The sequence below is a fragment of the Prinia subflava genome, chromosome 5 (assembly GCF_021018805.1).
Source record: "Prinia subflava isolate CZ2003 ecotype Zambia chromosome 5, Cam_Psub_1.2, whole genome shotgun sequence".
Classification (NCBI taxonomy): domain Eukaryota; kingdom Metazoa; phylum Chordata; class Aves; order Passeriformes; family Cisticolidae; genus Prinia; species Prinia subflava.
The window spans coordinates 26,756,874-26,768,996 of NC_086251.1; the positions used below are offsets into that span (position 1 = coordinate 26,756,874).

The window sequence follows — 12,123 nt, forward strand, 5'->3', positions numbered from 1 at the left end:
CTTTCAACAGTCATAATCCTGCTTAAGGTGCCTCTGGCCATTCACATGTAAAACAAAGACAGGTGTGCCTCCCTGCATTTCTCAATCTTTATTTTCTTCTCTCTCTTTTTTTTTATATATATACTAAATCAGAAAAATATTTCCCAGTAAATTGTGGCACAGAAATTCAGGTGTGTGTTATTAAAATACAAAAAGTAAAATTTACCCTCGGGATTCTAAGAAATTAAGTCCCATAAAACGTAGAAATACATTTGAAAAGTTGTTATAAAACTCTCAAGCCAAAAGTCTTGTAATCCTAAATAGTACCATTTGCCTACTGAATTATAATTAAATAAATAAAATTAATTACATTGAAGAATGAATTAGTTTTTATATAGCCTTTTTTCTGTTGATATCAAAATAAAAATTTGGGATTGGCATTTTTACCTCCATTTTCTGAATGAGTAAGATTGACAGAGCATTTTTCCATTTCAATTAATCAAAATTGGAAAACTTACCTTCTCAGTAATTCTTTCTGTGATGTCATCTATCTCCCTGATTAAGGCATGAATCTCTAGGGCCCCCTCTAACTTCTTCCTGTATGCATTCAGGTTACCATGAAAACTGTTCCACCTTTAATTGGAAATAATAATTTAGAGATGTATTTCAGAGGTAAGGATTTCCACAACTCAGTTTCATGATGCTCATATTTAAAAAACCCCACAGGTTTGCTGAACTACCTCATGTATTGATCCCCCAGTTCTCCATAACGGGGGCTCATCACAGGGATAAAGCATTAGCCTGAGAAGCCTATCTGGTTGTATTTATTCTGTGTCTTCAGGATGGCATGGGGGTTAAAAGCTAAAAAGTACTGATCTAGTTTCCTTAAACTCTCAGTAATCTCACATTTGATATCTTCCTGCTTTTGTTTCTTAGACAGAGGGCTGTGGAGCAGCAAAAGCACAAGGCAATTCACCAGGACAACTGTGTGAATAGATGGAAGTGTCTAAGCTTCATGAATCTTGTGTGCCAAGTAATGTGAAACTGAGTATTTGACTCCAAGGCTAGAAACACGACTTTGGAACTTCTGGATTAAAAATCCTTCTAAGCTACCTGCTCTGGGAGTCTGGAAAGACAACTCCAGTGTCTGATATTTGGTAGTGGTGATATTAAAGAAGAAAGCAAATGTTCCAATTCCTTCATTTATCTCAGACGAAGACACTTAATTTCCCTTCCTGTTTTTGCTTTACACAGAATGTGTGAAAGCACACTCACTTCTCATTGAGCTGCTTTCGGCGCTCATAGATGGTCCTTGTTTCTTCCTTGTTCTGTCTCTCCAGTTTCATGGCCAGGGCATTGATAGTCCTGATGTGAGCATCGTCCACTGTGGACTCCTGTAAAGTGAGAAATGGAACAAAGGTGCACATTCAAATTGCTCATGACTGAGATTTTCCACAGAGATGTGAAAATCAACACAAGCAGCAACAAGAAAAGTTTTACCTCACTAACATTTCAGACATGTGGAGCTTGCTCTACTACAACTGCTGGTGTTACAATGTGCCTGATGAGCAGGCAGTAAGAGCAAGAAAGAACATTAATAGCTCTAGGTGCAAGAATGATCTTGGTCTAGATGAGGGCCCTCAGACACTCATTTCTAAGCCAGATATTCCATAGGGGTTCATTTGAACATGTTGAAGAAACACAGATGCAGTTGCTGGTTATATAGGTGGCTGCTGTGGAGCAGCTGAAGTGTGGCAGATTGTTCCTCTGTCAGACAGGTAGTGAGTGACCCATGGGCTCCTGGGCCTACTGCCTGTCTTATCTAGGTGAGCTTCTGTCCCCAAGTGCCTTCTGCACTGTAGACAACAGCCTCAAAATCCATACAGCCTTGGGAATCCCACACAACCTATGCCACTGTTTTCTTCTAAGGCAAAGTCTTCTAGGAGACCTGCTTCCCATGCACATACCACAGAATGGAAAATATTTGCACATTGCCCATATAATCTGGAGTACAACGGGATAATTTTTCTTTTGGAGCACTACAGAGGGCCAACACTGAACACTGCTCCAAGATTCAAAAATATTCTTCATTTCCTGGGACAAATAAATCACAAGTTTAGCAGGGAGACCATCACGGGTGTAAAGAAGCATAGCTGCAAAGTGCCAGCACAGTGTTAATGTAAGCATTCACTCCATCGTGTGTTTTGTTTATGCTGCATCCATACTAATATGCATGCTTCCATATGTGTTTTCCTATTATACATAGCCATAAAGTAAATGAGAGAAACCAGCAGACAGTCAGATATTCTTCAGAAACCCTGCAGCCTCCTCTCCTGGGAAATAATAGCATCACAGTGAATAGAAAGTCTGGCAGCCGTCAATGTAGGATGATTACTCCTTGTCCTGATTTTTCTAGTGGGAAAACCCAGGCTGGATGGATGCACACACTGTGCCAGAAGCAGCCTCCTCTGTTTGTACCACCCTAGGAAGCACTGCATAACTGAGCATCAGCTGTCAGGGCATAACTGCATAACTGTCCCAGCTTTTTATCATGTTCTGAGGGTTACAGGAGCAGTGGCTACAAGCTGATAGTGTCTAAGGCCAAGACTTTCAAGAGTGACACATAAGATCTACCTTCGTTTATGGAAAAACTTTCCTATTCAGAGGCTTATGCTGACTGGAACACTGGGCTGTTTCTGCCCTGTTAATCATCCTTCTTTTGGCTGGTACAAGCTGTAGAAGAGCCCATGCTCAATCTCTTAGCTCGCAGTCAGCTGGTGAGTACAATGAATGTCTCTTCAATTTACTAATTCCCTGGTGCTGAAGCCAAATAATTTGGCTCTCTATCCAAACCCAGTGTGAATGTGCTGTCACGAAATTCTGCTGGGCTCTGGAATAGGGAGCTCAGGGTTTCTCCCTGGTATCAGGCATATCTGCACTGCTACCTTGCATCAAAGAGGATTGTCTCCTTCTGCTATTAGGCAACAAAAGTAGAAGATGAGAGCTGCCACAACAAGAATCAACAAAAAGATAACAGGCAAACAAAGGATAAAGAATATTAGGAGACTTCATTAGAGTAAACATCATTCACAAATTCCTAGCACATCTCTTTCCAGACTTTTCCCACGATTTCCAGACTAGCAAATCAGCACAGTAATCTTTCCTGTGTGACACACAGATCTCTCAGTCCTCATCTGTAGCAGTTCACACAAACAGAGAGAATAAGAGGTTGCTGCAAATGCATCCCCTCAATGTACAGCCCCACAGCTCTCATGGCAGGAGCTGAACACACGCCAAGGAGGATCCTGTTCCCCAGGTTTGCTGCCTAAGCTGGCACATCTCACTAGGGGCAGGAGAGGCAGCTGGCATGACTCAGCATCATAAAGAGGGACAGAGATCTCGGCGTTGAAAAGTGAAGAGTGCAGCTGTCTTGTCACATGGGTGTTATCCAAAGTGTAAACAATCGCTGTGTTTTACTAAATGTCTGGTTATTAATGTTATGATTCATGAGTGACCCTGTGTGCTGTATAGACAGAGGCCCCCAGATTTATGTGCTTAATTTGGATGAAGACACATGAGAATGAGACTGTTCCTCAGGAGGATGAAAATGGAGAAATAAGGAATAGAAATAGAGAAAACAGTATTTTCTTTTTTACAGGCTTGTTCATAGAAGGACCAGATCACTTCTCAGATTCAAACAAGCATGGCTGAAACAAACATTTTTAAACCACTTTTGGGTGGAAATCACTGAGACTTTGCAGACTGCAAGAACCAAACAAAATCTGCTTGAATTCAGGCTCACACACTGAGTTTTCCAGTCATTTGATGAAGTCTGAAGTGTTAGGTCGTGTCATGAGTGGTTGACAGCTCTGCCTAGACACCTTCAAAGCAGAAGGCATAATAAGAGAAAATTCTGTCTTTTTAAGTGACTTTTGAGGTAGTGATGCTTCCTATCACTTTGGTCTTACACCTCCTCAGAGCACTGGAACTGTATTTGCTAACTGGACTGAAAAGTTACCTGCTGCTTGCAACCATGCAAGACGTGAGAGTGAAAAACACCTCTTACCCCTGATGTTGCTCCACGGAACTCATTCAGCTTTTTCTTGAGCTGCAGGCAGTGTTCGTAGTCATTTCCCACATCTCCTACATTAATCATGACCTCCTGGGGAAATAGGCAGCAAACAGACAAATATTTAGGTGAAGAGTACAAGAACACAGCAACTCCCAATGCTTATCCTGATGTAGTAAGTTCTGTGATGTGTCTATAAATCACCAACCTACAGATTCTGAAATAGTCTCTTCTGATCTTTAGATAATTATGAGACTTGATGCCAACTCCCTTTTTAATCTATTACTGGCTATGGAAGCAGCCTCTGAGTGGAAGTGATTCTTCCTTCACTCCTCCAAAGAGAAACTTTCAGATTTGATATACAATGTGAGGGAAGGCCAGCTGCCAAATGCTTCGAGTATCTTCCATTCTAATCTGCTTTCACTTCTCTGTCTCAGTAGAGACACATGAGTTGGCCACAAGTAATCACACACTCTTCACGTGCACAGTTTACATGAGAAGATGTGCTAATACTGCCCAACTAACTCTGGTATGGACAGACTCCATAGAATTTGATCAGTCATTCCTTTCATACTGTTTGCAGAACATGTCTTGATTCTTCCAGACAAAAGTCACTAGCCAAATATCCTGGAAGATGACACATTTATCAGAATGCCATTGCTAAACATCAAGTCTTTAGTGTGCTGCTCAGGTTAAATACTAAAATCCACTTGCCTTCTCCCTGATCCAGGCTTCCACCTGGTCCACCTTCTGGAGAAATTCTAGGAAGTCCCGACTGTCCTCCAGCATCTTTCCACGAGCAGCAACAGCTCTCTTCAACTTCTCCCAGTGCTCCTGAAGTGTGCGGACTTGGCGACGGATCTCTCCTGATTTTGGGTGGCCTTTTGACACCAGGGCTTCTCCTTTCTTCACATTCAGAAGAAGAAATTAGAAGTTAAAGTTGTTCCATTTTTAATGGGATTTCCACTTTTTAATGGGATGACCTTCCTAGGAGGACTCTTTCACCTTCCTAACCTGGACTGAACAATAGGTTACTAATAAAATTTCTTATCACCCAAATGATAAAGCCAGCTGGAAAGCTTTTACCTCTGGAGGGAATCTAGAATCATAGAACACTGGGATTTGAATATTGCCCTGCCAAGAAAGATATTCAGGGAATGGGAACACCAAGTATTACAGATGATTACAGTGCCTTTTAGCTATATGATTCAGCCAGTTCCAACAAGAATATTCACAAATTGGCATGAAATCCTATTTGCCTTTTGTAGGAGTAATCAAGTCAGGCAAGGAAGAAGCCGGTGTGTATTTTCCTATTTAGGCTATAAGGAAAGATGAAAGCTCCCTGAATGGAGCAAATAAAGTATCCCCCTGTTGTAAATTAACAGCATTACATTTCCATGGCAAAGCAACTGGGTTTTTGTCACACCAGTAGGACAATTGATGCAGAAGTGACAACCAAGCTACTCTTCCTTTATATTTCATCAATCTGTCCATCTTCGGATGATAAGTTAAAATCTGTAAAAACACTAACAGAGTGAGAGGATCACCTTATTAACAGCTGTGATGATTTCCTCATTTGCTAGAATCTCTGCCTCAAAGGCCTGATGCTTCTGCAGCAGCTTCATCTTGTCCTGCAGATTGCTGGGGTCTTGTATGGAAGGGTCCTCCAGCTTCTGCATGCGCTCACCAATCCAATCCTCTGCCTGCAACATTGAGAGGCACCGAGTTAGCACCACAGCCTCCTGGGGTCCTGGGGCCTCCTCCCAGGACAGGTCACTGTGCTGTACCTGGGCTGGATAGATTGAGTGGGAGCTGACAGCTGAAGCACATCTCCAGTTGCTGAACTTGTTCTACTTTGTTAAAAGCAGGTATGAAAGAAACTAATTTTTATTTGACCACAGGAGTTATGAAAAATTCGTTGAATACCTCAGATTTCATCACAAAGCATTAACAGATTATAGAGTCTTCTAGAGTATGCAGAGAGAATCCTTGAGCCTTAACATGGTTCACATTTAAAATGAGATTATGACTACTGGCGGTTTAGGGCTCTGAGTTTCATCTGATATCTCTGCCATTGACCTACCTGCAAACTGGGTAAAAGATTCTTTTGAACTCAGTGCCTCATCTATAAAACAGCACTAACATTTCCTCTTGTCAGTGGTGCTGTGAGAACTAAATGGAAAATGCAATGCAAATAAAGATTTGCTGATGGGGCCCAAGCACTAGTTAGAATATTTGAAAGGAAATACAACTGTCTTTGCTTTTATACTTCATAAAATTCAAAATGGTCTAGTCAGGACAGGAACATCAGATTCAGAAAAGCAGATGGTTTGTGAGAGCTAACAAAGCAAAAGTTATATATTTCTCTTAAGAAATAATTTTAAAGGGGATTTAAAAATATGTAGGATGAAATGAAGAATAGGATAGAAAGTTTTCCACAAATTTCTTTAAGTTCTGCTGAACTTTAGCCCTTAGCACTGAGGGAAATATTTTCTATCCATCAAAACACTGGGAACTGAACACTTGACATAATGTTGTAACTGATCCTGTTGTCCTCAGTGCACTGAAGTAATGTAATGTTTTGACAACACAAGAGCTTCAAATTGAAGGGCAGCTTTATTAGTTTCAAAATATCTTGGCTGTCCTTATGGAACTGTGCACTTCATGCACACAAGACTTGTCAGCTGGAGGATTTTCTCTGTTAATTAATGATTTCAAATGTTGCTTCAGCTGCTGAGATTCTATAAACAATAACAGAAATAGCTTTCCCTAGCAGCGTGCTCTCCAGAAACTGTTCCCCTCCAAAGCACAGTTAGAGACTCAAACAGGCCACGTCAAACTTGCCCAGGGCTACACACTGTCATGTGCTGCTTTAATTTCCAACACCCTCCTAGATGGCCTTCTCCCATTCCCAGCCATGCATTTATGCTTCAGTGTCACTTAAGTGACTCTTCATTTGAATGGGAGCCTCATCCATACAGTTGGAATGAGAAACAACCCAATCCCCAGGATAAAGAGACTTTAACGTTGGTTTGTCTCCTACTTTTTAATTAGAAGCAGTGGCTTTAATGATAGACTGAACATCTGCACTCTTAGTGCCTTGGTTTATTTTAAGGCTTGTTTAAGATGGTTCTAGAGAGTGAGAGATCCTTCTCCTGGCCTCATGCCCACATTCAGATGTGAAGCAAAGCTGCTCTGTTTTCCCAAGATCTTCCAATGGAAAGATTTAGCAGTTGTCTGGACAGCTATTTTCACTTCATTGAAGACAACAGAAAAACTAGTGTTATGCTCAGTATAGGCACAAGATCAGATTTATTTCTATGGGAGCCATAAAAAATGTGGGCACTACCAACTTAGAAACTTACTCTTTAAAAATATCAGTTACTGTAACAAACACAAACAGTAAATTACACTGATTTTTTTTAATGACAGAAGCATGTAAAGCATATAAAGGGATGTGCCTGCTCCAGACATCTGGAGATAACAACTGATTGTATAACAAAACAATACAAGTTAATATTTGGGTGTACAAATGAGTCTCTCATTCCCCTGAGATAAAGATGTAAACGGTTTTTATTCTTATGTACAGTGTGAAAGGAAAAGGAGGTATGATGAGCAAGTTTCAGACTCAGTGTTAAAACCCAGAGCCAGCTTTAGAAGTCAAAACTTTTAACTTATAATATTCCCTCTGCTATAACATAAATACACATATTTCTAAGTAGCATCTTGCTCATTTGCCTTCCAGATTAACACTGAGCTATAGACTTTTTGGCAATAGGGTAGCTTGTAAGTCTGTCCCACTTCTTTCTGTGAGACAAAAGCACCATATTTCTACTGTAGAAGGGTGAGTTTTATTTCGTAAACTGCAGGTGATCTCTTGAGTTAATTATTGTGGAGTATTTGTACTAATGTGTGTAGTTCTCTATGTAATTGCTTCTGGAGAGTAACTAGAAGAATTTTAATGATGACAATGGTCACTAATTTCAGCTGACACAAAAAATCCTGTTTGATCAATAGAAATTCCTTAATATGTTTGCAGGACAGAGTTTTCAGGGGAGGGGGATTTGAGCTGTGGGTCTTGTTCTCTTAATGAGTAAGAAAAAGCAATGATCTCATTGATTTCACAGCCAAACTCAAAACTCATCTCCGAATTTAACCTTCCTATACAGATCATTCTCATACATGAACTTGTGCACACCCAGAATATAATTAAAATCAAATGGAACATTTCATTCTGTCCTATCCAACAAAGAGAAAGAAAGGTATTACTGTAAGATTTTGGTTTTCAATTCCTTGATGACATTCACATTCTACAGCAGGAGGCAATGATTCTAAGTTGGTGAGGTAAATGAGCACCTAACCTGAGAGCAAAAACTCCCCAAAGAACTCTTGGCTGAATTTGTGTGGAGAAAGTGGATGAGAATAGGGAAATGTTCTTCACTATGCATGGCCAAATCTAAATGTGTGAAAGAATGAAGGGGGACCCCAGCCCAAGCACTGATTTGAAATTACAGAGAGATGGAAAGAAATGCATAAGTATTCCTACCTAAGGGGTTGATTGTATCTCTAGAAGGGCACTGACAATTTCTCTACCAAGAGGATTTTGGGAAATCTCTCTTTGGAAATTATAACCCTTGTGCAATGCACCATCCAGTCCCCTCTGCTAGTCCAAGTGGTGGATAGGCCATTACTAGTGGATTTTCATTACTTTCCTATCATGGGATAATAAAAGTACAACCAAATAATACAAGTTAATATTTGGGTGTATAAATAATTTCTGTTAAATTCTATTAAAAGAAAAAGGAAGAGGAAAAAAAGGGGAAAGGGGGAAAAGGAAAAGAAAAAGAAAAAAAAGGATGGCTCTGGTTTTGTAAACCATTGAGGACATTGCATGGGACACAGCAGCAGAAGGGGTGAATACCAGACCAGCAAGAGTGCTTGAAAATGTGCCCCTGGGTCTGTGTGCTCTTGTTTATGCCAGCACTGTTCTCAGTCACACATGTTGTGCTGCCCTTTGAAAGGCTGACCTAGTTTGTCTTTCCAACAGTAGTGACAGGGCAGAGCTACTCAGTTACAGGACTGAGGCCAGGACAGGAGACAAGCAGAGCTCAGCATGTTCTGCAGAGGCCAGTGTACAGTGTAGCTCAAGAGCTGTGCTGAGTCACAGCAGTGTTTTGAAGGCCTTTAATGAACACCCATTAATAAAGCTTGGTGCCCAGGCCATAATGCTTTCCACTTGGTGTTCATCCTGACTTGAAATACATTTTCTTCCCCACCAAAGGAAAAATATGTACTGGCTTGCAGTTTTCCTTTCACCTGTTTTATTTTAGCAGAGCTTTTGATGAGTGAAGTGGCTGTAATGGGCACAATGCCACAATAACAGTATAGCAACAGGAATGGCATTGAAGCATCCTTTTGCACGAGTGTGGCAGGAGCTGCCACACCAGAGTGGATCATCCATCCACCTAATAATGTCTGGCAAGAGTAAGCACTTCATCCAATAGAGGTAGGTGGTCTCTCTGCTTTACATCCCCATCCCAGGCTAAAACCCTCTTACCTCTTCCAAGTTCTGGTAGAAAAGTGCCAGAAGAAGGGCAGTCTGCAGCTTCTCTCTCCTGCTCTGTGACAGATCCTTGATCTGACGCCTCCTCTTATGAATGACATCCAGTTTGTGCTGAATCTTTTGCCCTTCCAGTCCATCAGCCTTTTCCAACCTGTTTGCCTGTTCTTGAAGAGACATCATCTGGGGAGGCAACAGATCTGAAATTACTTTAATGTTTCCAAGTGGTGTGAAAGAAACAAAATAAAGCTCCTTTCATAGCTAAAATACTATCTTTTTTTTTTCTGTAATGAACCAAGAACATCTGGGACAAGTTAACCAGCATTCCTCCTCACCCTGTACCATGTCATATCTATGAAATTACTGTCATTGTACTCTGTGGTGCATCCTGGCTACATAAATTAATTAAAATTGTAGCTCCAGGAGTCCCTATGCCACTGATTATCCAGTGCAAGGAATCACGGAGCAAGCATGACATCCATGAATGGTCAGATTTTATTGCTTTTTGGAAACCCGGTGTTGTAATGTAGCTCTCAAAATGAGCAATCAGTCTGGCAGGGAGCTGGCAAGAGTCCTGGGAGTTCATTCTCAGGAACCCAGGCACAGCCACAGATTTAAGCTTAGCCCTAGCCTGGGTGATTACAGCAGTAGCCACCAGCCAGGCAAATTCTTTACACATAGGTGAGCAATTTAGTATCTGAAGTGCAGAGAGGCTGCCCATTTGGTACAGCTATTGTACACCAAATGCATATTTAAGTAAATTGACAACTTCTTTTAATGTCAAAATGCCTACTGCATTTTGTAAAATACCTACTCTATTTTACTTGCTTTAAAAGTCACTATTTTTTAAATTAAAAAAAGCAGAAACTTCTGATATCCATAATACAATATGGCCTGCTTTAAATATTTCTGCTTGTAAGGCCCCCTATTCTGCTTACTGAGTGGTTTTCCTATCTGTTGCAAGGATTTGGGCATGGAGTGTTTTGACAGTTCTTCTCCAATGCTCTGCCTCTTATTTTGCTATGATCCCCATTTTATCTTTTGTTCAAGCATATCAGGCATTTCACACCTGCCACCAATTCAAAATGTTACCATAATAAAAAAAAAAAGTTATATATAAAATCTTAGCTTATAGAATTCTAGCTGGTAGAATATTTGTTGTTTATTTTTTTACCTTCTCATCCTGTGATGCCAGAAGCTTCTCAAAAGCCTCATGTTTCCTTATCAGTTGCTCTACTTCATCTACAGACCTTCCGAGGTCACTGCTTTTCAAACAAACCTATAAAAAAAGTTCATTATTTTTCTCAGTGAATTAATTATCCTTTAATCTTGATTCATAAAAGGAAGAAGAAGTATTAACTCTGCTGCTGAGAATACACTAGAGAGGGAAAAAAAAAAAGGAACAGGAGGCAATGGAAGCTAGAAATTATTAGAAGTCCATGGTTTTGAGCAAGAAAGAGAAGCATTAACTGGTCTAGCTAAAGAAGGTGACCTATCAGTCCTTATCACAATCACTAAGTCACAAGGCAATTAATTACAGAGGTCTAAGCCACCCTTGTAATCCCAAGCAAGACCGCTGTCATGTCTGACAGATGTCCATATGATTCCTTCTTAGGAGAGTTCCCATAACAGAGACTTTGCAGTCTGCCTGAGCAACTTAAACCAGTGCTTTATTATCTCAACCACAAGCAGGATTTTTCAAACATCTAGCCTGAAAATGCATGGCTATTGCTACACCTAGTTACATACTGCCCTCTTCTTCACACTCAGGAGATCATTTCTTCTATGTTTGCTTCAACCTTGTGCATATTTGTAGACTTTTTGCATTCTGGGATTTCTGTCTTCTCTAGGTTAAAACCACAGTGATCTGATCAATCATTCTACAACAGCTGTGTCTTTTTGATTCTGATTATTCTTATTGCTCTCCTCTGAGTTTTCTCCATTTCCATTTATTTTGAGACTTGATGTAACAAGTGGCAATAAGCAATAAGGCTGCCAGAGTGAAGGCTGTGAAATCAGCAGAATGCCTTTCAAGCTGCAGTCTTCAGCATGTGCCTGCATATAGTGCAGGTCTTTTATACAACACCATGAACTCAAGTTCACCTCAGGTTCACTATGAGCTTCTAGAAACTTTTCAGAAGAACTGATGTCAGACCAGCTTGTCCCCATCTTGTACTTATGCAGCTGATTGCTCCTGAAAAGATGTCATAGCTGGCACCTGTATCAAGTGCATTACACCTGTCATTTTTTCAGGTCATCATTCCAACTTACCTGCACTGATTTTATTTACTGCCTGTTCTGTCAATCTCTGATGCAGAAAGACTTTAATCCAAAATACCAAATGCTGTTTTAAGGAATCTGACCTCTGCACCTTTTAACATTGTGCAAGTGTGCACATTTTCCAACTAATTCACACATGTCTCAAAGGCATTGCAGTGTTCCCTTACTCTGTTCCAGTGTTAAGAAAAACGATGGCCCAATTATTGTCCCATATATTCTGTTGTACTCATTTTTG

The 12,123-nt window shown here is 40.4% G+C and overlaps 1 protein-coding gene across 1 annotated transcript in view; it reads right to left on the reverse strand.

Annotated features, from left to right (window-relative positions):
- SPTBN5 (spectrin beta, non-erythrocytic 5) overlaps positions 1-12,123 on the reverse strand; it is a 91,384-nt gene that overhangs the window by 28,716 nt on the left and 50,545 nt on the right. The window contains exons 34-40 of the mRNA XM_063398587.1: positions 10,783-10,887; positions 9,606-9,791; positions 5,596-5,751; positions 4,763-4,954; positions 4,046-4,141; positions 1,255-1,373; positions 498-612 (exon numbers count right to left, since the gene is read on the reverse strand). Coding sequence (XP_063254657.1) covers positions 498-612; positions 1,255-1,373; positions 4,046-4,141; positions 4,763-4,954; positions 5,596-5,751; positions 9,606-9,791; positions 10,783-10,887 — 969 coding nt within the window. The remainder of the gene's footprint in view (positions 1-497; positions 613-1,254; positions 1,374-4,045; positions 4,142-4,762; positions 4,955-5,595; positions 5,752-9,605; positions 9,792-10,782; positions 10,888-12,123) is intronic.